Source organism: Calliphora vicina, chromosome 5, assembly GCF_958450345.1.
Source record: "Calliphora vicina chromosome 5, idCalVici1.1, whole genome shotgun sequence".
Taxonomy (NCBI): Eukaryota; Metazoa; Arthropoda; class Insecta; order Diptera; family Calliphoridae; genus Calliphora; species Calliphora vicina.
This window is the reverse complement of record NC_088784.1, coordinates 7,324,687-7,352,113: the sequence shown is the minus strand read 5'-3', so window position 1 is coordinate 7,352,113 and position 27,427 is coordinate 7,324,687. Positions and strand designations below refer to the sequence as shown.

Sequence of the window (27,427 nt, the reverse complement as noted above, 5' to 3'; positions counted from 1 at the left end):
TAAATTTGACAAGATATAGTGGTTTTATATTCTAACTGGAGCTCAACTAACCTTTTGTCAAAAGTCCACAGATTTAGATACCATTCATTGGATCTCAAATTTCAAAATTTTAGTTAAACACAATCTACACTACACTTAACACTCTCACCACCATTGTATTGACAACCTGGCCTCGAGTTTTTCTAATCTCTCTTGATTTTCTTTCCATTGTAGTGCAAGAAATGTTAAATTTACAAAAATTACAAAACCTATCGACATTTCAACAAGAACAAAATCTAGACAACAGTGCTGCAACGGCCGCAGCCTTGGCTAGTTTGCAGGGTTTGGCCGCCGGCATAACAGCAAGTGCGGCCGCAGCAGCTCTTAACTCACCCCTGAATCTAAGTGTAGCCAGCAATGGTGGCCTGCCACAAATGGCAACGGATTTATTAAATTCCCACAAGGCAATGACACAATGTACCAGTGGCAGTGCGGGCAATAGTAATAGTGGTGACAATCAAAATAATGCGGGATCCTCGTCACCACACGGCAATAGTTCAGGCCTGACGGCACAAGGAGGACAATCAGTTTCGTCTACACAAAATACTCTAGCCAATGTTTTGAATAATGCTGCAGCAGCGGCAGCAGCTGCCCAAGGTACTGCGGCTACCGCCTCACCGCCACCTCAACTGCAGGCACCACCAGCCAGCAATCAAATGCCTCAGCTGATATTGGCCTCAGGGCAATTGGTGCAAGGTGTACAAGGGGCCCAGTTACTAATACCCACAGCTCAAGGTAAATAACAAAGAAAATATTTAATTTATTTTTATAAAACTCCTTTAATGTTTAAAATTCTTTAGGCATTGCTGTACAAACCATACTCACCATACCGGTTAGTCCACAAATCAATACCAACGAACAATTTCTATCGAACTTTGGAGCTTTTACTGGCTTTCCCCCACAACAGCCAACACAGCCTCAAATGCTAAGCTCAGCTACGGCTCATTTGCCTTCGCCATTGGCAGCTCTTCACCAACCGCCCACCTTGCCTCAGCTTGCCCAAGCACCAACGAATTTACTGAAACCAAATCTCTTCTCTAATGGAGTGCAACAGCTTTTAGCCGCTCTGCATCCGGAATTATTCGCAGCGGCTGCGGTCAATCATCACCATCATCATCAACAGCAGCAGCAACAACAACAGCAGCACCAACAGCATCAACAACAGCAACAACAACACAACCAACAACAGCACGGCCAACAAATGTCCGGTCATCACCATGATATGCACTTAATGAAAAGATCCCCGCCTTCTTCACCCACAAACAGTACAAAAGCAGCCGCTGCGGCTGCCGCTGCTGCAGCAGCAGCTTTTCACATACAATCTCAGTTGCACATAAAACCAGAGACCCAACCACATCTGCATCCTCATCATCATGCCGCTGCAGCAGCAGCTGCTCTACATCATCACACTCAGGCTCTTAGACATGCTGAAGGTTTGGCCTCGCCCAAATTGGATTGCAAACCCAATGTCCATTTAACAACGGAAACTTCATCCAATTCACCACCTCCCTTGGGCAGACATCAGTTTGGTTCCCACCATCGTTTGGGTGGCTCCGCGTCATCGCCGCGTCCTTCATCCTGTGCTTCCAGTAGTATGACCTTGAGAGAAAGAGAGTCACGCGAACAACATTCTATGAAAATGAGTCCTTTACGCTGTGGCAGTGCCTCGGGTAGTGGCATGAATTTAAGTCAACTGGGTGGTGAAAGAGAAAAGGAGCGTGAAAGAGAAAGAGAACGTGATCGTGACATGGAGAGGGAGCGTGAAAGGGAGAGTCATCGAGATCGTGATCGCGATAGAGAACGTGAACGTATACGAGCTGCTTCACCTGCCACCTTAAATGCTCGCAGTGCGGCAGCTTCCCTGGCTAAAGAGGCTTCAAATGCAGCAAACGCCGTCAACTCTAATTCATCCATGACATCCAATTGCAACGAAAGAGGCTATTCATCACCTGTGGGTTCAAGCTCCGCCAGCCAAATATATCGCACACATTCGCCCCACCTGTCGCATCATTCCCTGAGCCAACAACCCACACATACACACCAAATTTTAGACTCACCATCACCCAGAGATTTCCTAGGCAATGGTGTGGGTTTAATGTCGGCCTCATCAGCCTCCACCACAGCCACATCAACAACAGCCAATGTACTTAGTAATATGAATAGGTAAGTTAAACGAAATAAACTTTAGAATATTTTTAGTTTTGTATTATGATTTTTCCAAAAACTAGACTCTCCTCTTCAAATGGTGAATTGACCATAACAAAATCCCATGGTCCACCAACTGCCACCGCCACAAGAGCTTCTTCAGCCTCACCCACCTCACCAACGGGACCAACTACCAGTTCTCTTTCAAATCCCGCCTCGTTGCATCATCACAATCCCCATCATTCTATGCATTCCATGAAACTAAGTCCCACAACTAGTGCCGTATTGCATCAGCAGCGCGAAAGGGAACGTGAAAGAGAACGCGAACGGGAAAGGGAGCGTATGCAGGATCAGCCACCACCACCGCCCATGTCACCCAATGGTACCGAGGGTTCAATGGGAGCCCACGATTTACTAATGGATTCACCGAGTGAGTAAAGATCGTTTTCACAAGATTTTTCCTATTTTAGATTTAACTAACTTAAGTTGAGGGCTAGATTGTTGTAAAAAGTTTTCCTGTTAACGCTTCCCTAATGCCTTGAAATATTAAAAGACTAATTTGTTCATTTAATATTTTGAGTTTTCGCCTTTTATGCAAAACTTTATTAACTTTATCTTTTAGCCTCCCCAAAAATCTAAACAATATTGACAGTTGCCTTTAAAGCACACACAACTGCATAAAACTTTTTCAGCTCTTTGCTAATTTCCAATTACTTGATGAACACAAATACACTATTCTCCCCCCACACCAAATACTCTCTCTCACTCTTTATCACACACACACGTTGGAAGCCACACGCTTAATACATTTTAACATATGAGTGACATTAAGTCTTTTGCCTAAATGTATGCAATAAGAAAATGCAATTTACCAAGATTTATGTTTAGAATTACGACGACGAAATTTAACAAAAGATTATACGTAGGAAACTTTCAAGGTATAAAAGACATCAGCGCGTAATTTACAAGAAGTTTTACCTGAGAATCATCTTCATCAGCTCTAGTTGCTTGTCATCTTTGTTGTTTAAATCCTAGAAGCAGGCAAAAGTTTGTGATTGCTGCTGCGGCTGTTGTTGTTTTTTCTTGCCTTTTTGGCAACAATTATTTTTGGCAATATTTTAAGTTTAATTAACGTTACAAAACTTGGCTAAATATAATTGTGGATTGGATATGAAAAGGTAAATTTGCTAAAAATTCTCAAAAAAAAAACATTTTTTCATTATTTTTTTTTTTTGTATAACAAAACTAAATCTACTACTTGTTCATACATGAGTTTATTTGAATTTGATTTGAATTTACCAAACAAATTTACAATATAGTGCTGATTTATTTTTGGTTTGTTTTATTTGCCAATATGCTGCTGCTTGCTTATGTTCTTAATAATTCTACCAAAAATTTTAATTGCAATTTATTTCTATGCTAAAAAAAAGTATTTGATTACACAATTGACCCTTTTTTCCATATGCTGTTTGATATTTTTTTTTCTTCTATTTTTGGTATTTTATGCCAACCATATGTGTGTGGTTAGTTTCCAGCGCTATGCATTTTTTACCTTTATTATTTTTTTTAATGGTTTGTTAGTTATTTCCATTATGGTTTATTGATTATTTACTCTTTAGAGTATTGGCTGGCGTTTGTGGGTTTAGGGGTGTAGGAGGGCCACAAATATGCAAATGATACTTATACTTATGTAGTATAGAGGAGTTAGGAATATCTAAACAAAAAAAACAAACAGCTTTCATTATTTTGTTGTTGATTGGATTAATTTATGGAAATGATGTTAATAAAAACAAAAACCATCATACAAATAAAACTTTATTTGGAATGAAAGGTTGATGACCACTCATTCTCAACTGCTTACATATGTACATCATATATGGATGCTTATGAATATGGAAAATTTTGGAAATTATAAGTAGTTGTTTTTAAACAGCAAGTAGCTAAAAATTAGAAGAGTTTTAGTTTTACATTGAGTAAGTTTATGTTTAAATTACATTAGCCAGAAAACTGATTTGTATGAAACTAAAGAAAAATGCATTTATATAAATTAATTGTTTAGGAATATTCTGGAATATTCCCGATTTTGAGCTATTGTTGGTCCGAATTTATATAGGGCGTTATATACGATGGAACTGTCTTTGAAATTACTTGCATTAAATGCCTTATTGTCTATGTTAATGACTTAGTAATCGAGATATATGTAGATCAAAAATATATTTATAAATCGAGGTAGTCGTGGTTTTTTGCTTATATCTCAGCCATTTGTGAACCGATTTTCGCGATTTCAAATAGACACTTAAACAGAACTATATCCGATATATTGATATACTAATCATGTTTGTAACTTATATTGGGGTTCCGGAAAGTTGATTTCAACAGATCATCATGCTGAATGTTGAAAATGTAAAGGAGTTAAAAACTTGAGACATCTTGTGATACAAATTTTTAAATTTTAACTTTGAAAACTTTGATACGAATACACAGTGCAACACGAAAAAATATAAACATATACGGACACAACTACGTGATAAAAGAACAAAAAAAACAGTTTTGCCCAAAGTCATGCACTTTTTTATGGGCCCCCAATGACTTGGGGCCTCGGTGTAATTTTTGCAAAAAAGTGATCATTTTCTCAGGCTCATATCTTGCAAACAGTTCAGAATTTTGATTTACTCTCTTCCCAAACTTTCATAAAATATATTTTTCTATAAATTGACACAGCCATATGAATATTTTATGATGATCTACCACCACGATACAGAAATTTATTTGAATATAATTTTACCGGCGGAATGGGGACAAAAAATGTACAAAAGAGGTAGTGAAACCGGAAAACACATTTTATTTGAAATTATGAAGCCAATTTTGATAATATTTTTAACATTGATTCCTGGATTCATACAAAATTAACTAATAAAGTGTTATCACTCGAGTGTCAAATCCGGATAAACAATATGGTACTTTTTTCAAAACAATTTTTTTCTTGAGCATATTTACACACATTTGAATTATTGGAGACATGTCTGTAGCACAAACAATATTTGTAAAATGGAGTATTTTTTAAATTGGTACTTTTTTAATATTTTAATTTATTAAACCTATTAAAGTTAGCTGATGTGTATCTGAATGAAGTTAGAGTTGGGAATATGAGATAATATTTAGGTACCAAATATGATTATTAAATTTTCTTTAATAATGGACCTAGAAATATGAAATTAAGAATATATGGTTCTGAGTGAATAAGAATCCAAGGGAGATACTTTATGGTCCTTTTTTTCTTCTAATTAAATTTTAAATTCTCTATAATAATGAACCTAGAAACATAATGGAACCGATTGAGGGGGAATCCATTAGTAAATAAAACAATATAATGAGAATAAATTACACAGGGCAACAAAATCGAACAAATTTTAGAGGATTTTTAACAACCACACAATTTTGATGTATTGTGGTTCCAGTAGTACAAATATGGTTCAAATTTTAAATTCTATTTATTTTAATTAAAAAAAAAAAATTAAGTAAAATTGTGATTTTTTTTAAACGTTTCTCCAGGTTAATGTCATGTTACTAAAATAACCTTAGAAATGTTGAAATTTGCATAACTTTTAATTCGTTTACATATTACGTTTCAATCGGCTCAGTAGTTTCGGAGTTATAATAACAAATTCCGCAAACAATATATGTTTTATGTGAAAATAGCAATATTTTTTTTTTTAAAAAAATCATGAAAATTCGAAAACGGCAGAAATTTTTTAGATTTATTAATTTATCGCAAAGCCACATGTAATAGCAACAAAATGAGATATTGACCAAAAAAATCGATGGGTTCTTTTCGAATTTATTCACAGTTAAGTGAATTCGCTCATTTTCACAAAATTTTACTTTTTTGTTTGATATATATAAAATTGTGTAGTTAATGTTTTTCTTTCGGATAATTAAATTTTGAGAACATTTTCCTCTTGCTATGTACAAATTTTCTCATATATATTGCGTTTCAATCGGCTCAATAGTTTCGGAGTTATAATAACAAATTTAAGGAAAAAAAATATTTTTTATGTGAAAATAGCAAATTTTTTTCTTTTAAAAAAATCATGAAAAATCGAAAACGGCAGAAAATGTTCAGATTTATAGCTTTATCGCAAAGCTACATGTAATAAGAACAAAATGAGATATCAGTCAGAAAAATCGATGGATTCTTTTCGAATTTATTCACAATTAAGTGAATTCGCTCATTTTTACAAAATTTTACTTTTTTGTTTGATATACATAAAATTGAGTAGATAATGATCTTCTTTGGAATGATTGAAATTTGAAAACATTTTCCTCATGCTATTTACAAATTTTCACATATATATTGCATTTCAATCGGCTCAGTAGTTTCGGAGTTATAACAACAAATTGAAGCAAAAAAATATTTTTTATGTGAAAATATAACTTTTTTTGTTTTTAAAAAATCAGGAAAAATCGAAAACGGTGGAAATTGTTCAGATTTATTATTTTATCGTAAAGCCATATGTAATAGCAACAAAATGTGATATTTGTCATAAAAATCTATGAATTCTTTTCGAATTTATTCACAATTAAGTCATTTTGTTGCCCTGTGTTAATTTGAAAATATTTTTGGTGAAGATGTCCAAAAATCAGTTTTCAATTTGGAGTGACTTATCGAGTTACTTCTTATGTATTTTTTACTTTAAACAAAATTTGTTAATTAAATTGATTTTATGACTTAACACATTTCTGCAATAAACCCTTAAATTTTACTTGTAAAGTTAATTTATGATTTAAAACATTTAATTTAATAACTTTTCTTTTAAAAACTAAATATATCTTTATAATTTCCCTTAAGTTTTGCCATTATTTAAGCAAACTATCTAAACACACAAAACTTAATATTCCCCTTAGCTGTTTTGTATCATTAACTTAAAACAAACTTTCAAAATCTATTAAGTTTATGTGCCTAATTTGTTTTGAAAATTTGTCAGTATTGTATACATATCAATGCTAAGATTTTTGAAAATAACAAAAAACAACATCTACTGCCATTAAAGAAAAATTCATCAACACTTTGCTAGTTTTCCCAAACATTTAAACAAACTTAAGACTTGAAATAGCTAGTTAGGGAAGAAGCAAAAACTAGCTGAATTGCAGCAACTTTTGCAAATTTTGTGATTCATTTAAGTATTAATGATATGCAGCAACAACATTAAATTTTATTTACAACATCTACAAGGCAAATAAACTACATAAATTGGCAACATCAACACACCGTCGTCACCGTCATTAAGAACATCATCAGCAACGCGCCACCAACCACAGCCATCAACATCAATATCAGCAGCCACTTCATGATGCCTGTGCTGTGTATTTAAGAACCTAAAAGTAGCTGGAATGATGATATTTCAACAGCCACTTGTTACAACAGCCAAGAGAGCTAAAACTAAAATAACTTTTATTCTATATAATTAAACAAGTAGCTAGAACAAATTTCGCTTGTTTAAATCGAAACATCTTAAGACTTTTTCTCTTACTCTTATGGGTTTGGGTTTATAAAAGTGTTAAAATAAAAGACAGCTTAATGTATTGTTTATAAATACAACATCTTAATACCAAATTTACACGTACTCCCTCATTCTTACGTTTGTATGCAACAAACTATTAAGCTAGCTGCTGTATGCTATGTCGCATTCACCACTCTTCTAAGATGCAAACTAACGTATCTTATTTTGCCTTGTAAACTAAGTACTTAAATGTGTTTTTTCAAGCCAAGTGTAATTTATTTTAGATTTGTTCAAATTTCAGTAACATGATAAGTTTCAGTTGCAAGGGAAAGGGTTTGGAAAGAAACCCATGTCATTAAATAGTATGATGCTTTCTTAAGTTTTAGTAACGTAATAAACATATAAGTACATGTAAGTAAGAGTTGTGCAACAACAAAAAAAAGAGCATAAGCTTTGTAAACGTCAATTAGCAGTAATTAAGCACAATATTGTTGCTGACAATTATTACAAAAAAAAACTTAAAATTTATTTATGTTTAAGCCCTGCAGTTGTGAATTGAAATATTTCCTATTTTTCGTGTTTTATACTTAGCTGTATTTACCTTTCAGTCCACAAGTAACCTATAAAGTGGTTAGAAAGGTTAAAAATAATTAATTCCTAACTCAATTTTCCAAATCAAAATAAATTTTATGTCTTCAATATTCCATTAAAAAAGCATTCTTTAAGAATTTAATTATAAGCTTGATTGCTTAGTCCTTCATATGTATTTAATTTATTCTTTTAAGAATTCATTCTCTATTGAATTATTTCTTTATTGTTTTATATTCATTAAAATTTGCTTTATCAAATCAAATCTATTACAAATTGACTTAAAGAAATGTATTGAATTATTAATATCTTCTTAACCCTTAAGAGTGCCTCCAGACATGAATTACAAAACACCAATTATCTCAAAAAGTAATTACAATTTGTATACCCTACACCACCATAGTGGGGAGAGTATAATGCGTTTGTGCAGATGTATGTAACACCCAAAAATATTAGTCTAACACCTTAAAGTATACCGATCGACTTAGAATCACTTTCTGAGTCGATTAAACGATGTCCGTCCGTCCATCCGTCTGGCTGGCTGTCCATGTAAACCTTGTGCGCAGAGTACAGGTCGCAATTTTCGATATTTCGATGAAATTTGGTACATATAATTTCTTCTACCCAGGGACCAAGCCTATTGAAACTGGCTGAAATCGGTCCATTATTTCAGCTAGCCCTCATACAAATGTCCGTCTGAAATTGGACTTTATCGGTCATAAATGTTTAATTTATATGTGTATCTACACAAATTTCACTCCAAATAAGTTTTATATATACAAAATTCATGTCACCAAATTTTGTTACGATCGGTCCATAATAAGTCATAGCTCCCATATAGACCCGCTTCCGAAAATCACTTTAATGTGCTTAAATCACTTAAAAATGTTGGTATATAAACAAAATTCAACGTAAATAACTTTCATATAGACATAAATCACATGACCTAATTTCATGGTGATCGGTCCATAATTGGTCATATCTCCCATATAAGGCCCACTTCCGAAAATCACTCACGAATATAAATTATTGATATTTTAAAAAAAATGTTTTTGCTCATTTACTTAGTGTAGGGTATTATATGGTCGGGCTTGACCGACCATACTTTCTTACTTGTTTTTTTTTAATTTAACTGTGACTTTAGTTACAGATTTGTTAACATTTCCCTCAAAGTTCGAAATGCATTCTGACTTTTATTTTTTGTTCTGTCACCTGTTTTGTGAGTGATGTCATAATTTTAGCACGTAAAATTTGGGTATGATTTTTTTTTAAATCAATGTTTTACTAACTTTTAGTCGCCCGATCTATTCGAAATATGTTTTATTAGTTCTTTTTCATTAGTTTTACAATAAAATCGTATAATAATTATTATTTTTTGACACCTAAACCGGCAGCAATGCCCTGAGGCACTCCTCAACTTTTTGCACCTGGTTCCTACCCTTAATTTGCAAATTAGTTTCTGATGGCTGTTTTGAGTTTATTGGGTTTTTTTTAATTTTTTAAAGTTCAAAGTTCCTTTAATAGTTCATTCTATATTGAATTAATTCTTTATTGAATCATTAATCTAATTCTTTACAAATTAGCTTAACGAAATGTATTGAATCATTAAATTGTTCTTAAATTTCCTTGGTTTTCTCTAAAGAATTAATTCTTTATTGAATGATTAAAATTTTCATTAACTCAAAGCCATTACAAATTAGCTTAATGTAACGCATACAATTATAAAATGTGTCTTAAATAATTACCTTAATACTTTAAGCGTGTTGAATTTATTGCTTTAAGAATTCATTCCCTTTAGAAAGTAGTTCTTTATTGAATCATTCAATTAGTTGCTTGAATTTCAATATCAAAAATCAAACATAATAGCAAATTAGTAACTCTAGGAAAGTGAAAGCGAACTAGTTACAAGACTAGTTCCTTCATAGTTGGGATCGGTTCTTATATGTTAAGCACCTGTGTATTTAACATGACAATGCTCAGAAGGGGATACATTTATGTCCCTTAGATACTTGATCGAATTGGCTTTTTTTAAACAACCACAAACTGTGAAGCATTTTGCTTGTCTGCAGAGATACTTAGAGTATCTGGCGGGAATTGAACCAGCAACCCTGAGTTTGATAATCCAGCATACTATGGTCTAGTATATCAGTGCACCTTTTTATACCCTTCATCATGATTGATTGCTATAAGTATATAAGTTTGTCAGTCGTTTGTAATTTCAAAATTTTTCATCTGCAACCCCATAAATTATATATATTTAGGATCGTTATAGATAGCACAGTCGATATGTCGATATGCTATGTCCGTCTTTTTGTTAAAATGAACTTTTCGTAGCCACCAAATTAACTTATATACATGATTGATACATCAAAATATCGGGAATTCTTTCGGCTCGGTTGCTATATAAAATCGTCAAAATCGTCCCATATATGGCTGAGATATAAGGAAAAAACCGGGACAACCTCGATTTCTGGCCTATTTTTTTTATCAATATCTGGATTACTAAGTCATTAATATAGACTACTAGTTGACTGTCCCGGCTTCGCCCGGTAGCATTTCTCCAACCCACATACACCTGCCTGTTCTTATTTATTTGCAAATAAAATATCTAAATTTGTACTGCATACTTTAGGGAGTTTTTTTATTACAGTTGACTGGACTCAAAAAAGCCGGTTTTAGCCGTAAATTTTTCTTTTTTTTTCTTTACAAACCATCTCTTGAAAAAAATCAGCCAAATTGCTCCAGCCGTTCTCAAGTGATGACATTACATACATGGACCATTTCATTTTTATATATATAGATAGATATAGAAGAAGATATGGATATCTAATGATAGATATTTCAAAGTCCATTGCAACGTATATAAGGCCTATAGTTGGACCTACAATGGGTCAAAATCGGGAAAAATATTTTTTAACCCGAATTTTTTTTCATCAAAAATTTTTTTTGTCATAAATTATTTTTAAAATAAAAAAAAAAATTAAAAAAAAAAATTGGAAAAAACTTTTTTAAAAAAAAATAAAAATTTTGTTACATAAAAATATTAAAAAAAATTGTTAAGTATAATTTGGTGAAGGATATATAAGATTCGGCACAGCCAAATATAGCTCTCTTACAAAAAAAATATTTTTAATCTTTATTGATTTCTGGATATTGTAGTACAAATTCATTAACTTGTTACCTTAATTTTAATTTTAAATTATTTTTTCCGCGGGGAATACACGAAAGAGTAATCATTTGCTAGGAGTTATGACTTTATATCATGAGATAAGCATTCGCCAGTCAAAGGCCTTGCAAGTAGATTGGTGGGTAACTACTAATGGATTTTAGTCAATTCAACACAATTGCAGGGTACATATTCATACATGAGATTGTATATAAGTTATTTTAATACATCTTCTTGTAAAATAAGATGTAATACTTGTTGTCTTTTTGAAATTTTCTGCATGTTAATCCTTTTATTAGTCAGTGATAATTTATGTATACAATTTGTTAAGTAATTACTTGAAATTGACATAAAACATGTACACAAACTAAGTTAAATAAACAGTAAAAGGTTTTACTACACTTCTGTTGAGAATTTCGTTGAATTACACACATCTTAAAACAATCTCAGCCACCAGGGGCCAAACGCGAGGGACTATTAATATGTATACAACAATAATGTGAACGACTCTGATTAAAATTATTAAAAGGTAAACAAATTGGAGATCTTGGATTAAAAAAACAATCAGAAAATTAATTTTTAGCATAAATTTACTAATGTGTCATGTTTTGTATGAGCCGACCACTAATTTGTAACTATTCTTGAGGAAGATTTGGAATATATTTGGTGATTATTTAATAAAATGGACCTAAGTTGAAAAATTTGAATAATATATGTCAAAAAACATTATTTAGATTCATACTTTGGAAGAATTTAAAATTATTAGGACCTAATTTTATCAAATATTCGGTATATATAAATTTGTATGAAGATTACAAAAAAAAATTTTGATATTCAAAATTTTCCTCCACCATTTTGTTAAAAAGTTTTCCGTTTTGTTTTACAAAATTTTGTAATTAATATTTTAAAAGAAATTCAAAAAATATTTGTCTTTAATTTCAACAATATCTATTTTTCCTGTATGACTTCGCAAACAGCTTCGAAATGTTTCTTGAAACTAAAATTTTATTACAAATTCCTTTAAGTTACCTTAAAGACTTTCTAATTATCTCTTTAATTAACATTAACTTATTAAATAAATTGCACCGTCATCATCATCATCATATGGCTGCAACAGCAGTTAATTACAAAACGTTAATAAAATTTAGCTAATTACGACAATTACCCAACATTATGGGTAGCAGCAACAACAGTAAGCAAACAGCAGCCAGCAACAGTTGATGACTAATGTCTTAGCAGCTCTTTTTAACTCAATTAGTGTGTAGAAAATGCAACAAGTCACATACACTACTCGGTACTAGGGCTTTTTAAGTAGTTCTTAAGGTAAAATATAAATATTTCACACCTATATGCAGTGCAAACATAAAATAGTTTAACAAGAATTAAGTTAAGTTAAGACAATTTTAAAGGAAAATAAGATAAATTAAGAATTGAAGAAGTTATAGAGATAGTAAATAAGTATTTAACCCTTTAATGCATATTGTTGCCAATTGTCTACATTCCAGTTCCACTTAATTTTAGACGAATATAAGCTTGATACTAATTCAGATTCTAATTCAGAAAAATCAAATGGAGTACGAAAAGATTCAGCTAACGAAATTCTAAATCAAACTAAAGCTAAATGAAATATAATAAATAAAAATCAACTAAATATTTGATACTTTATAGAAAAATAAAAGTAAAAATCATGCATTTAAGGGTTAAGGTGAGAATTACTTCAAACCCAGCAAAAACTAGGTAATATTGAACAATAACTTACTGTATGCATTACCTAGAAGTTGTTTAGTAATATATCGTTAGAAAAAATTGTTGATCAACGACTGGGATATAAGCTACTACTAAAATTAATATAAACAATTAAGAAGCTATTCCGAATCTTCACTAAAGTATACTTTAAAATAAAGACGGAAAATATTTTTTGTTAAAAAAAATTTTTTTTTGCTGAAAAAATTTTATTGGAAAAAAATTTTTCGAAATGTTTATACCCTACACCACCATAGTGGGGAGGGTATAATGCGTTTGTGCAGATGTTTGTAACGCCCAAAAATATTGGTCTAACACCCACCTTAAAGTATACCGATCGACTTAGAATCACTTTCTGAGTCGATTAAACGATGTCCGTCTGGCTATCCATGTAAACCTTGTGAGCAGAGTACAGGTCGCAATTTTGAAGATATTTCGATAAAATTTGGTACATATTATTTTTTCGGCCCAAGAACAAAGCTTATTGAAACTGGCTGAAATCGGTCCATTATTTCACCTAGCCCTCATACAAATGTTCTCTCGAAATAGGACTTTATCGGTCATAAATGTTTAATTTATATATGTATCTACACAAATTTCGCTCCAAATAAGTTATATATATACAAAATTCATGTCACCAAATTTTGTTACGATCGGTCCATAATTAGTCATAGCTCCCATATAGACCCGCTTCCGAAAATCACTTTAACGTGCTTAAATCACTTAAAAATGTTGGTATATACACAAAATTCAACATAAATAACTTTCATATAGACATAAATCACACGACCTAATTTTATGGTGATCGGCCCATAATTGGTTATAGCTCCCATATAAGGCCCACTTCCGAAAATCACTCACGAATATAAATTATTGATATTTTAAAAGAAAAATATTTTTACTCATTTATTTGGTGTAGGGTATTATATGGTCGGGCTTGACTGACCATACTTTCTTACTTGTTTTAAAATAAAGATGGAAAATATTTTTTTTTGGTTAAAAAAAAAATTTTGTGAAAAAAAATTCGACTTAAAAAATGTTTTCCCCGATTTTGACCCATTGCAGGTCCGAATTACGGCTATACGTCGTTAGGAAGGTCTTTGAAATATCTGTCATTATACGTCCCTATTGTCTATATTAATGATTTAGTAATCCAGATATAAATCTAAAATAGGTCAAAAATCGATGTAGTCGTGATTTTTATAGAGGATATATAGATGTATGAATGATGTATGTAAGATATTAGGAGGTTACGGAAAGTTGATTTCAACATACAAAAACTCATCCCTATGCATAGCTATGGGAGTATTTCAGAACATTTACCTGAAGTTCTCGGAAGTAATTTATTTTTGTCTAGCATAAAATCTTTTATACTTATGAATACTTATTTATAAGACATTTGCATGATTAAGTCTATTTTAAACTAATGACACCAAAGTAACTAATACCATATTTAAGTTGTTTTAAGTTTACTAAGTATAATCATCTTATTATCATTATTAGGCAATTTAAGTTTTTTGCTGAGAATTTTTATAACATCAATTTGTTAATATGTATATAATTTTTCTAATTCCAATACCTTTTCTCTCTTTTTTGCTTTTATTTTAGATGAACCCACTATTAACCAGGCCACCACCAATATGGTTGATGGCATCGATCTAGATGAGATTAAAGAATTTGCCAAAGCTTTTAAATTGCGTCGTTTATCATTGGGCTTGACCCAAACTCAAGTGGGTCAAGCTCTGTCGGTAACAGAGGGACCCGCCTATAGTCAAAGTGCCATATGCAGGTAAGACTAGCAATTTCTTTTATAACATTTGTATTTAAATTCATGTTTAGCATTAAAAAAAAATGTCCTTTTTAGTTGAATTTTTTCCTAGTTTTTTTAGTTATTATATATTAACCCTACAAGATCTGAGTACTGTCAAACAAATGTAAAATTTTTTTTGTTTTTATTAAAACAATAGAAATTAAATATTGTTTATTAGAAAGTTTAACTCTATACTTTAGTTGGACCATCCTTAATAAGAAAAAAACTTATTATTAATTAAACTACACTCACATTGTTTAGTTATTTAAGGATATAAGTGTAGATAGACACTATTTTCAGATAATTTTTACTTGACTTTTCTGGGAAATAACAAGAAGGAGTTGTATATATAGTTGTGGCAAATCTGGTCTGTATGTGGAAATCAACTTTCCGAAGCCCCCAAATAACTTCCATACATGATTGATATATCACTATATCCACTATAGTCCAACTGAAATTGCTATTTAAAATCGAAATAATCGACCCACAAATGATATAAAAGAAAAAACGGCGACTACATTGACTTTTTCACCAAATTTTATTTTTCAACAAAATGTTTTTTCCACAATTTTTTTTCGATAATATTTAGTTTTCACTTTTTTTCACCTAATTTTTTTTACAAAATATTTTTCACCAACATTTTTTTTTCAAGAAAAATAGTTTTTAATATTTTTTTTTTTAAATATACCCTTACTTGTTTACTAACAAACTGATTTTTCTCTAAAAACTACCGAATTTAAAAATATATCGAAAAAAATAGTTGTTCAGTAAAAAGCGAGTTTTTATTAAAAACATTTTTATAAAACAAAAAAGATTTCCGTCTCAAACTAACAAACTAACTTTTGATTAAATATACGATTATCCTATGAAAAACGTCACCAAGAAATCGTTTTTTCACTAAAAAACAGATTTCTTTTAAAAATTTTTCACCGATAAAATCGGATGATTGTCTAGTTAAAAATAATTCATAGTATTATTTCATATTTCCTCAACTGTTTGAACAATGTGAGTGTATCTTTAAAAAATCCTATTTGACATAATTTAAACAATTGTTTCGAGTTAAAATAAGTTTGAAATTTATAAAAAAAACTGTTATTAAACATAAAAAAGAGGGAAGAATTTTTCTATATAAATTAAATATGAATTTTCTGGCAAAAATGTTGTACTTTTTCTGCCCTTTTTGAGTTATTTACTAAACATAGAAGTTAAGGATATGTATCATCAAATTAATAACTTTCTTAGCACATGACATTTTTGAAAGATATTTATTTATTAAAAGAAACACAAAATTTTGATACGATATAATAAAAATTTGACATTACTTTTTCTATTCTTGCAAAATAGTGTTGCAATTTTTCTGCCCTTTGCCTTTTTATACGCTCCACCACCACAAGTGGTGAATGAGGGTATATATAAGTTTGTCATTCCGTGTGTAACATTGAGAAATATTCATCTGAGACCCAACAAAGTATATATTTTCTTGATCCTTGTGAAATTCTAAGTCGATTGAGCCATGTCCGTCTGTCTGTCCGTCTGTGTGTCTGTGTAAAACACGCTCACGTCCAAAATACGCAAACAAAATTGATAGACTTGCAAAAAATATGTTTACTGTTGTCCTAAGCAGATTGGTATTGAAAATCAGCAAAATCGGTTCAGTAGCACCAGAGCTATGAACCAAAATGTGAGACAATCTTAAAAAAAATTTACAATTTTCACATATTTTTGGTTATTTGTGTAAATATATTGCAGATAATACCATCAAACTTTACAAACGTCATTTTTATAATAAAAGGACTAACTCTGGTAAAAATTATAAGAATTAAGTTGAAATTCGCCATAAATAATCCCCATATATACCAAAATTGCTATACTTAATTCTATGATGATCGGCCTATAATTGGTTTTAGCTCCCATATATATTAACCTAAAAAATATGTATGCAGGTGGAGGGTATTTAAGATTCGGCAAAGCCGAATATACCGTTCTAACTTGTTTGAATTATTTTCTGCAAAACTGTGAACATATAAGAGGTTTTTAAAGGCAATCAATCAATTATTTTGCTCTGATGTTGAAATTCCTCAATTGGCAGTACATAAAATACTTCTTATAAAATAATATTGGATGTATGACTTAAAAATATGGGGTTGACAATAAATGGCGTATTTATTGAATGTGATTTTTCTTTTTAATTACTTATATGTCATTTTGATTCTTCGCCTTCGTGAAAAGGGTATATATAAGTTTGTCATTCCGTTTGTAATTTCTACATTTTTCATTTCCGACCCTATATAGTATATAAATTCTGGATCCTTATAGATAGCGATTAAGTCATGTCCGTCTGTCTGTTGAAATCAATTTTCCGAAGCCCCCAAATAACTTACATACATGAATATCTCCGGAATTCGTCCGGCTCGGTTGTTATTTAAAATCGAGAAAATCGGTCCACAAATAGCTGAGATATACATATATCTGGATTTACCTATATCTGGATTACTAAGTCATTAATATAGACAATATGGATATCTAATGATATATATTTCAAAGACCTTTGCAATGACGTATATAAGACCATAGTAAGTTGGTCCTACAATGGTTCAAAATCGGAAATCATATTTCTAACCCGAATTTTTTTTTTTCGCCAAAAGTTTTTTTTCGCTAAATATTATAAAAGAAAAAAAATTTTAAATTTAAAAAAATTTCAAAAATTTCAAAAATTTTAAAAAATCAATTCTAAAAATTTTTTTTTTCCAAAAATTTTGAAAAACAACTTTGGAAAAAAAATAAATTTTGTTTACCTAAAAATATTTAAAATTTTTATTTTGAAGTATAATTTGGTGAAGGGTATATAAGATTCGACACAGCCGAATATAGTTCCCCTACTTGTTTATTCTCACTTTGTTATTGAACATTATAGTGTAAATAACAAGTTTTTTTTTGCTTCGAAAATGTCGAATTTTGACCAACAAAGCGTCATTTGCGAGAAGTTTTGCTTTACTTATTTACTTTGAAAAAAGTGCTGCTGAAGCACACCGAAAGTGATGATTTTGATAAGGCCAGCCAAAAAAGTTTGTAGACCATTAATTGGAGGCATTAATCATTAAAAGCTACTCAAGCAGCAATTTCAAAAATTTTGCGAGCAGGAGGATTCATCCAGATGTAGGAAAATTGGGTACAATACGAATAGAAGCCGATAGACTTAAAAGGCGATTTTGCAGTTAAGCTTGAAGCTATAAACGAAATTAATTTTTTTTTTCAAAAACATAGACATACTGCTAAGCGTTTTTCTTGTCTGTAGAAACACCCACAGTCTGTGGCAGGAATCGAACCGCAACCCTTGGATGGCTAGTCCAGCGCACTATCGTCTAGTCTATCGTTGCACCCAATTTTTGCACAAATCAATACTTGCGATAAAAAATGGATATGAAGACCGGACAACCGGCCGAATCAAAACCAAAGCCAAATATTCTCAGTATTTGGTGGAAGCAAAAGGGTCCTATTCAACTTACGCCACTTTTGCTACATTACTTTGTTATATTATGAACTGTGCAACAGGCCCACTTTTATATTGGTAATGTAAGGACTGTATGTAACACCAGTACAGCAACCAAATAAATTGAGGGTTACACCACTTTTACGCTGATGGCCTCATATTGTAATATACATCACAAAATTTTCAAGTTTTTGCCATAATTAAACAATTTAAATCATAGGTATGTCCTCTTTTCACAAGTCACGACACTAGTCCTTTTTTATAACAATTGACATAAACTGACACCTTAAACATTTAAGTGATTCTTATAGTAGGTCGGAAATGTATATAATTTAGTGGCAGCTGAATATATTGAACTCATTATATCAACTTAAACAAAAACTTGACTTAATCCATTAAATAAACTGTTCACCTAAAATATAAGTTGTCATAAAACCAATTTTGTATTTAGTTTCCACTTTATTGTTTACATTATGTCAAATATAAAATGCAACTTATTCATCAACAAAAAATTCTACTCCATTTAGAAATTTTAGACATTAGAAAATTGAAATCTGTTTTATTTACCATGATTCTACATATAATTTTCATACAAAACTGTGTAAATCTAGTTATTTTTATTTGAACACCATCAACACCCCCCCTTTCCCCAGCCATTTAAACAAAATTTATGATTTTTTTTCTCAACTTCCTGCTAAAAAAAAAGTATATTTATTATTTATAGTGCCAGGACATTTGTTTAAATAAAAAAAATCTAAAATCTAAACGCTAATTGCTTTTCTAAAACAAATATAATTAATAATATTTTTTTTATTTTATTCTATTCTTTTTTTTATACCAAACTACCAAAACAATAAATTGTGCTTTATAAAAATAAAAAATGTGTACAAAAAACAAAAAAACAAACATTGAAAATCAAATCGAATTGTAATCGAAAATGTATCGAATGATAAAATAGTGCATTAGCTGCTCAAATGTATGCTGCTCAACTATCGACACAACAACAAAACATGTATGTTGACAATAAAACCGAAAAAAATATCAAAAATAAGTATTTAAATTAACAAATATAAATGCTTTTTTAAAAAATATAAATAAATTTTTATAGCTTTTGTTTTAATACAAAAAAAGAAACTATAAAAATTTTATTATAACAAAAAAAAAACGTTTAAGAAAAGATTTTTAATTTACAGAACAAATTTTTGCTTTAAAAATCTTTTTGAAATTAAACGTTTTAAAACCAAAACTTTTATGTTCTTTATTTTTAGTATGCGCTAAAGTTTTAAGCTGTTTTTTATAAATATTATTGGCCAGGGCATTGCCTTTAAACTTATGATTATGTAAAAATTAATTAAATAAAAATCTTATATAAACTATAACGGCCTTTTTGTGTTGTATTTACAATTAATAAAATTTATTTATTTCTTTATGTTTGGCTTGTCTTATAGAAATTTAAAAAAAAAAAAATAATAAAAACAAAAACCTAAAATATAAAGAAGCAAACAAACAATGTCCTGGCACTTTTTTTGTTATTTCTAAATAAGCGCATACTAAAATTAAATATTGATTTTTTTATTCAATCAATCAAATTAATTTATTCTTTTTATTTTTTTAAATTCCATATTTTCCCCTTCTCAGGTTTGAAAAATTAGACATAACACCAAAGAGTGCTCAAAAAATTAAACCCGTTTTAGAACGTTGGATGAAAGAGGCCGAAGAGAGGTGAGAGTATGGATTAAGTTCCTACCACGTTTACTTTTGTTTTTATGCTAAGATTGTACTAACTTTTTTGTTTCGTTTTCTTTTTCGTTTCTCTTTCAAATTTCAGTCACTGGAATCGTTTTAAGTCTGGCCAGAATCATTTAACCGATTATATTGGTGTGGAGCCATCGAAAAAGCGCAAACGACGCACTTCGTTTACACCGCAAGCTTTAGAGCTTTTGAATGCTCATTTTGAGCGTAATACCCATCCATCGGGTGAGTGGTAATTTCAAAATTTTAATTTTTTTTTTCAATACTTACATATTTATATAAAACTTTTTACACTTTCTGTTAGTTGTTAAGTTTTTGTTAAGAAATGGTTTTAGGTTATTGTTATTAAAACGAACTTTAATCAGTTTAAAAACGCTTTTTTATGTTAAAATTTAAAAACAGTTGACTTTAAGTAGTTCGAATTGGAGTCTTTAGTTATTTTAATTTGCTTTAAGGTTTTAAGACATTTATTTAAACATAAGGCTTTTTAAGAAGTTTTTCAATTAAGCTTTTGAGTTTAAGCTTTTATTTTAAAATTAGTGCACAAAGGTGGACCAATTACTTATAATTATTTTAATAAATCATTTTTTTAATTCTGAACTTAAATGGTCACAAAGCTTTCATTTTGAACTTTTCGAGATTTATAAATATCAAATATAATAGCATATCTTAATTTGTTCCTAATTTTCTAAGGTTTTAAAATAACAGCGCTTTACTATTAATTTAGTTTAAATCACAATACAAGCTTGCAATAAATTAAAGCTCTTAACTGAAATGTTATCATTTTGAAACAAATTTTACTTAAAACTTAACTTTATGATGAAGTCGAACTTATATTATTAAAGTTTTTGTTCAAAAATTACACTAAATAGGTTTTTCCGATCTCCCCAAGTTATAAAAAAACAATGCTTTCGCTGTATATCTGTTCGAAAAGCTTTTTATTTCCAATAGATTTTATTATAAATAAAATAATTATATAGAAATTTTCAATTTACATTATGAGCTTGTTTAAAGTTAAAGTTTTTCATATAGAAATTGATGTTTTAAAAATAAATGTATATATGAAAATGAGGATTGAAATTATGAAATATAAAATAAGCTTTAAACAAATTCACTTTTCGTTCTACGGCTTCTCACAAAAAAAAATGAATTCTTTCCGATTGTAAAAATACATAAAATAGCAAAGCTTCACTATAATATTAAATGAGAGAATTATTTGCTGCTTCACAGTTCAAAATCTTTTTAACTCAAAAAGCTTTTATTATAATTAAAACAATGTTTCAAAAACTTCAAACAAAACCAAAGCTTTTAATATAAAATTAGACATTTTAATGGATTTAAAGACAATTTAATAAAAAGATCAACAAATTTCTGTTAAAATTAATAAACTGCAATGGAAATCATCTCGAGACAAAACAAAAAAATATTTATATTTTTGTACAACTCACAACTTATATTTTTTGACAAAAATAAGACATAACCTAATTTAAATAACAAACGTTGTCTTAGAAATTACTATATTAGGCTTCACTTAATGATACAATTAATTTAAACTTGAACTTACTTTGTTATCCAAACAGGAACTAAGTAGGTACCCAGCAATCTGAAATAAAAATTCGATATTATATCGAGAATAGCATAAATAAATTTTTCAGTACAAAACTATTTACTAAGCTCTACAAAAAGCTTAATTTAAAAATGATTTACAAATAAAGCTCTAGAAAACTTCTAGAGAAATGGACTAAATTTCTGCACAAAAAAAACTTTTGTAAAAATCTGGATCATTAATGACTAAAAAATTATTTATTTTATCTCTTCAAAAAAAAAGGTTTGTTGAGATCAATGATCAAAATATGTATTTTTTGTGAGATGATTTCATCATTGTAGTCAAATCTCTTTACGCCGAGAAATTTCTTTAGGTTTCGAAACAAAAAATAGTCACTCGCGGCTAAAGCGTACACACAGTATTCAATTTCTATCTTGACCAGTTTAAATGATCTTTGACAAATTGTAGTTCTTCTCGTATACAATTTGCCAAAGCCGCTATTTAATTTCCAATTTTAGATTATTGATAAGTTTTCGTTTTTACAGTATCTGTTTCACGAAATTTGTATATTATTTTTGAAACTGCTGATTTATTAATTGGGCTTAAAAATACATTTTATGTAACTAGCTAAGATTTTGCGATGTTGGTACATTCAGAAAAATGTACTTTTTGAATACTTTTTAAAAATGTACTTTTTAAGAAAGTACTTTTTTAATACTTATTAAGAAAATACTTTTTTAATACTTTTTAAAAATGTACTTTTTAAAAAAGTACCTTTTTAATACATACTTTTTAAGAAAGTACTTTTTTAATACTTTTTAAAAAAGTACTTCTTTAATACTTTTTTAAAAAAGTACTTCTTTAATACTTTTTAAAAAAGTACTTCTTTAATACTTTTTTAATAAGAAAGTAGTTTTTTAATACTTTTTAAGAAAGTACTTTTTTAATACTTTTTTTTAATAAGAAAGTAGTTTTTTAATTTAATACTTTTTAAAAAAGAACTTTTTTAATATTTTAAAAAAAAAGGACTTTTTTAATATGTATTTGGATTTTTTCGATGTTCGTACATTCAGAAAAAATGTAGACCTAACACTCCTAGATAAAGTTGCGGAACATTTGTCAAGCCATTTTTTTTTTTGTTTTAAGGGTCGATTTTCAGGGTTAACATAAAAACCTGAGAGAGTCGATTTTGAGATATTGATAATTATACCCATTCCCATCTGTAACCAAAACAGATAAATGTTTAATCGAACTTTTCAAAAACTAAATTTATTGAGCAAATTTGTATTTTTTTTCTTGTTCGAATAAAACGAATAATTCGAATAAGAGATTTTAACTTGTTCGAATAATTCGATCACACGTTTAAAATTATTCGAATAATTTAATTTTTTTTTAAAAAGTAAAGAATGAAGTTAGCTAGTTGGCTGACCATGATTCTGATTTCAAATACAATATAATCGTATTAAGAAGTAAATTAATTATTCACTATTTTTAAATTATTTATAACAAATTGTATTATACATCACGTTCTATCAACGTTGCCGAATCTTTGCTTAATAAAGTGGTCTTGGTTAATTACGCAATAAAGGGAATCTGTCCAAAGTTTGATATCATAGTCAGTGAATGTGGCTAATTTGAAGTCAGGCAGTGCATGATTGACGCATTTACAAATACGCAAAAAGTTTAAAGTTTATTACCATTTAGACAAAGATGTTCAACGATTCATCGCGATGTTCAAAACATGTATAAGACGTACTCCATGATTTTCTTGCAACAAAACGTTAGTTTGCAATATTTGTGTTTATCATTCGATTTATTAAATATTTAGCAACACTTACGTACGTGGTTAATAACATCAATTATGTATGAAGGCCATGTCGTTCATCTATTTCAATGTAATCATTATAAATGTCATCCTCAATATCACTTTCGACGACCGTTTCAAAATCACATTCTCCATCACATTCAACTCCACTTTAATCTATGTTAATATTTTGATTATTAATTGCGATTCTTCTAATATTTCGCCAGATCAATAACAAATATTTTATTCCGTACCTTTTATTTTCATTGGTTCAAGTCCTAAATTAAAAATGTTTAAAGATTTGTTTATAGAATTGTAAGTTCTTGCAGTAACATTTATATATTTATAGAAGGAGCTATCGGAACACTCATCTACAGTGATAGAAAATCCCTTTGTCTTTAGTTATTTGTCGAAATTCAGAAACAATACAATTTTTGTGAAATTATGAAATTTTAAGCAATTTAATAAATTTAAATATATATGAATTATTCGAATATATTCGAATTATTCGTTATTCGAAAATGGCCATTTTTAAATTATTCGAATAATTATTCGTCAGAAATTATTCGATTAATCGAACGATCATTAGTCGAATGAATACCCTAACATTTACTAATCTTGCCATACATACATCTTAGAAACTCACCTTTTTTCAACGCTATCTATACTTTTTCATACATATTTTAATAATTGTATTATTATCTTTATTAAACGACCGCACCGCACCGATTGCCGTTTTATTTACACTTGTTAAACAATGGCAACACTCTACTGCTCTTTAACATTTAACTAAACAAAATCAAAAGCACACAAATTTCATTTCCTACCAGAGTTGACACTCATAAAATATTTTTTCTACCAAATTTTTTTTTAAAAACTACCAAAACCTACAGAACAAAAATAAGATATCAGCGATTAATACGTACGTCTGTGGCAATCATATACTGAAAGCCGACAATTTTCTGAAAAAAACAGAAAGATTTTTAGTCAATAATTCAACAATTAAACAATAATCAAAATTTAGAATTTAGAGGTAAAGACGACTTTATTTCTTAAACACATTAACTAATACTTAGTATAACAACAAAATAATCACTCACCTACTCAATCAGAATGTTCCCTTTCCGCTTTTATTTACTCTTTTATTTATTATACTTTTTACAACTTTTTTTTTTATTTTCTCATTTATTTAGCTTTTTGCTTTCAAAGATCTGCAGGTGCTTTATTTATTTCCTCTTCATTTCCTGCAATAAACTTAAAAGCTTATTTGACCTTTATTTACTTTGTATAAAGCTTTTTTCTTATTCTCCAAACACACACACACATTCCACCAACACTTTTTCTCAACGGACGGCCCAACCAAAGCAACACACCGACCGGCACAAAATTGCATTCATACAATGCAATTTGTTTCTAACAATTTTCTAACACTTTTATCACAAATTTACTAGATATTTTTTAACAATATTTTTACACACATTTATTAAGCAACATTTAAATTTTATATTTATGTAAAAATATTTGTAATTTTTTAACTTTTTACACGATTTATTAATTAATTAATCGAGCTCTAATCACCGAACAACCGAACACTTGTTAAATTTCTAGAAAACTAAACGAAGAATGCAAGTAATGTTACTGTTGTTGTTGTTGTCATTGTTGTTGACATTAGTATGTAGTGTTTGTTGTTATTTATTGGGATGATGATTTGAGCGGGAAATATTGAAGTTGGCTAAGAGCAATGTACATTTAATAAGGTGTCATTGCCTGTACGCATTTATGTCAAACTCAAGTTATAAAAAATAAGTGAATTCGCCTGTATTTATTTCAATTCGCCACTGTTGTCATCTTGTTAAATACGCCTTGGCTAAGAGATTAAAAGATGTCAAGACAGATTTGTCAGTGATGGTCAATGTAGATTAGAGGGCGAATTGAATCAAATAAAATTGCGAATTTTGTCCGTCCAGCTCCGACATATGCCCACAGCATTTAATTTTCTGGGCAGAGTAACTTATTCTACGCATTTTTCAAAACTGCTGAAGTAACAGCGCACAGTGGTTTAGAAACTTTTTTTTTTGGAAATAATTCGGTATCTCGGGAACTATTGGAGATATTATTACAAAATTTCACATGGCTAGAGCTGAGGTGTTTTTGAGTTGAATTACATTTGTTCAGCTTCCTAGGGGTAATACGGGCCAGTTTGTGCCCCCTCAAAGTTGGTCACCTCGGGTCTCAAAATTTTTAAAAAAATCCCCAAAAATTCATTAATGATCCGAATGAGCTGAAATTTAAAATATAAATAGTTCTTGAGAAGATCTACAAAAAATACGCTTACATGTGTAGGTAACCTCCTTCAGTTGAAGAGATATTTAGGTTTATTTTTTTTTTTTTTTTAATTTTGCTCGATTTGTTTTTGCTTTTTAGATATGGCGGCCCTACGGAGGGTCGAATTTTTTTTTCAAAATATCAGCTATATGGCAATAAAATTCTAAATAAAATAAAAAAAACTTGGTGACAGTTATCTCGTCCGTGTAAAAAGTTACACGCATCCAAAGTTGGAACATGTAAAATGGGCCTAATTTTTTACGATTTTTCCTAAAAAAGTCCCTATATTTTTTCTCTTGTAGAAACAAATTTTCTTTGGGACTATATACAATTTTTATATGTTCCGGAAAGAAAACTTAATGCAAAGGCATGTAAAGTAAAATTGGGCTCACTTAAGCGGACACAGTATCCCACAGACCTATCCAAACTTGGACAATTTTAAAAAAAATATTTAGGTTTCAGTAAAAAATTCTAAAAAGGCAAACCACCGATCCTCGAAAAAGTTCCGTATTTGTATAACCCTATATGTTGTTTAAATACCTAGAAAGTTGTTTTACTATCACACGGTAAATAGCGTCACAGTAGGCACTTTTCTAAAAAAACTCAGTTTTTGGAACACATTTTCTCCGTTTTAGGAATTTCGGTATTTAAAAACAAAAAATGTCAAAAATAATAATGCCTTTGATTTAAGGACATTTGAGTCTATATTGGTTCCAAATTTTGTTATGATATCTTTAACTGTTAAAATTTTACATTAATTCAAATTTTATATTTTTATTCGTGGAAAATCTCCATATTATAATTTTTTTAGTTTTTGAGGCAAATAACGTCCCAAAAATTTATAAAATTATTTAATTTTACTACAATATCAAGGTTTTCAACAGTATCAAATACTTATATAATAAGCCTTTATTTACTCCTCAGAAGTTCCATAAACCTTGCCCCTTTGACAAATTTGTAGGTTTTTTCATATAAAGTGTGCAAAATCTGTTACACAAAAATTTCTGTTAAGTTAGCATGTGCTTGAATTCAACATTTACATTTGATATGTTAGTAACATTTGATATGTTAGTAACAATTTGTTTAAACTAAAAAAATATTTTACAACATTATGACAATACAACATAATAGCAGACAGTTTGAATCCCTCAATTGTATTTTTACTTATTCTAGAGTTTTGTATTAAAATATAAATTTTCACTGAAAGTGGATTTAGCACGTTTGCTCACCAAGCTACCGGTATAGAATTTTTAATAGTTTTCAATTTCTTATTCAAATCTCAATGAAAGCTTTTCAAGTTAAACTTATAACATTAAAAGAGGGTAAAGATTTGTTTAGCAAATATTCGTTTGAAAAGCTTTTCCTATTTATTTTAGCTTTAAATCAGTTACATCCAGCACATATGCTCAATGTGGGAGCTTTAACAAAAGAGCTTTGGTGCTTTCACTTCGACAAGACAACATTGCTTGCTGTTTATTTTGAAAACAAACATCGATCAGTGTTAGAGCTTTCAAAGCT

At 29.8% G+C, this 27,427-nt stretch overlaps 1 protein-coding gene across 1 annotated transcript in view; it reads left to right on the top strand.

Annotated features, from left to right (window-relative positions):
- pdm3 (pou domain motif 3) overlaps window positions 1–27,427 on the top strand; it is a 245,733-nt gene that overhangs the window by 217,822 nt on the left and 484 nt on the right. Inside the window, exons 5-11 of the mRNA XM_065513296.1 lie at window positions 214–774; window positions 840–2,202; window positions 2,268–2,614; window positions 14,791–14,971; window positions 19,441–19,494; window positions 20,121–20,204; window positions 20,311–20,459. Coding sequence (XP_065369368.1) covers window positions 214–774; window positions 840–2,202; window positions 2,268–2,614; window positions 14,791–14,971; window positions 19,441–19,494; window positions 20,121–20,204; window positions 20,311–20,459 — 2,739 coding nt within the window. The remainder of the gene's footprint in view (window positions 1–213; window positions 775–839; window positions 2,203–2,267; window positions 2,615–14,790; window positions 14,972–19,440; window positions 19,495–20,120; window positions 20,205–20,310; window positions 20,460–27,427) is intronic.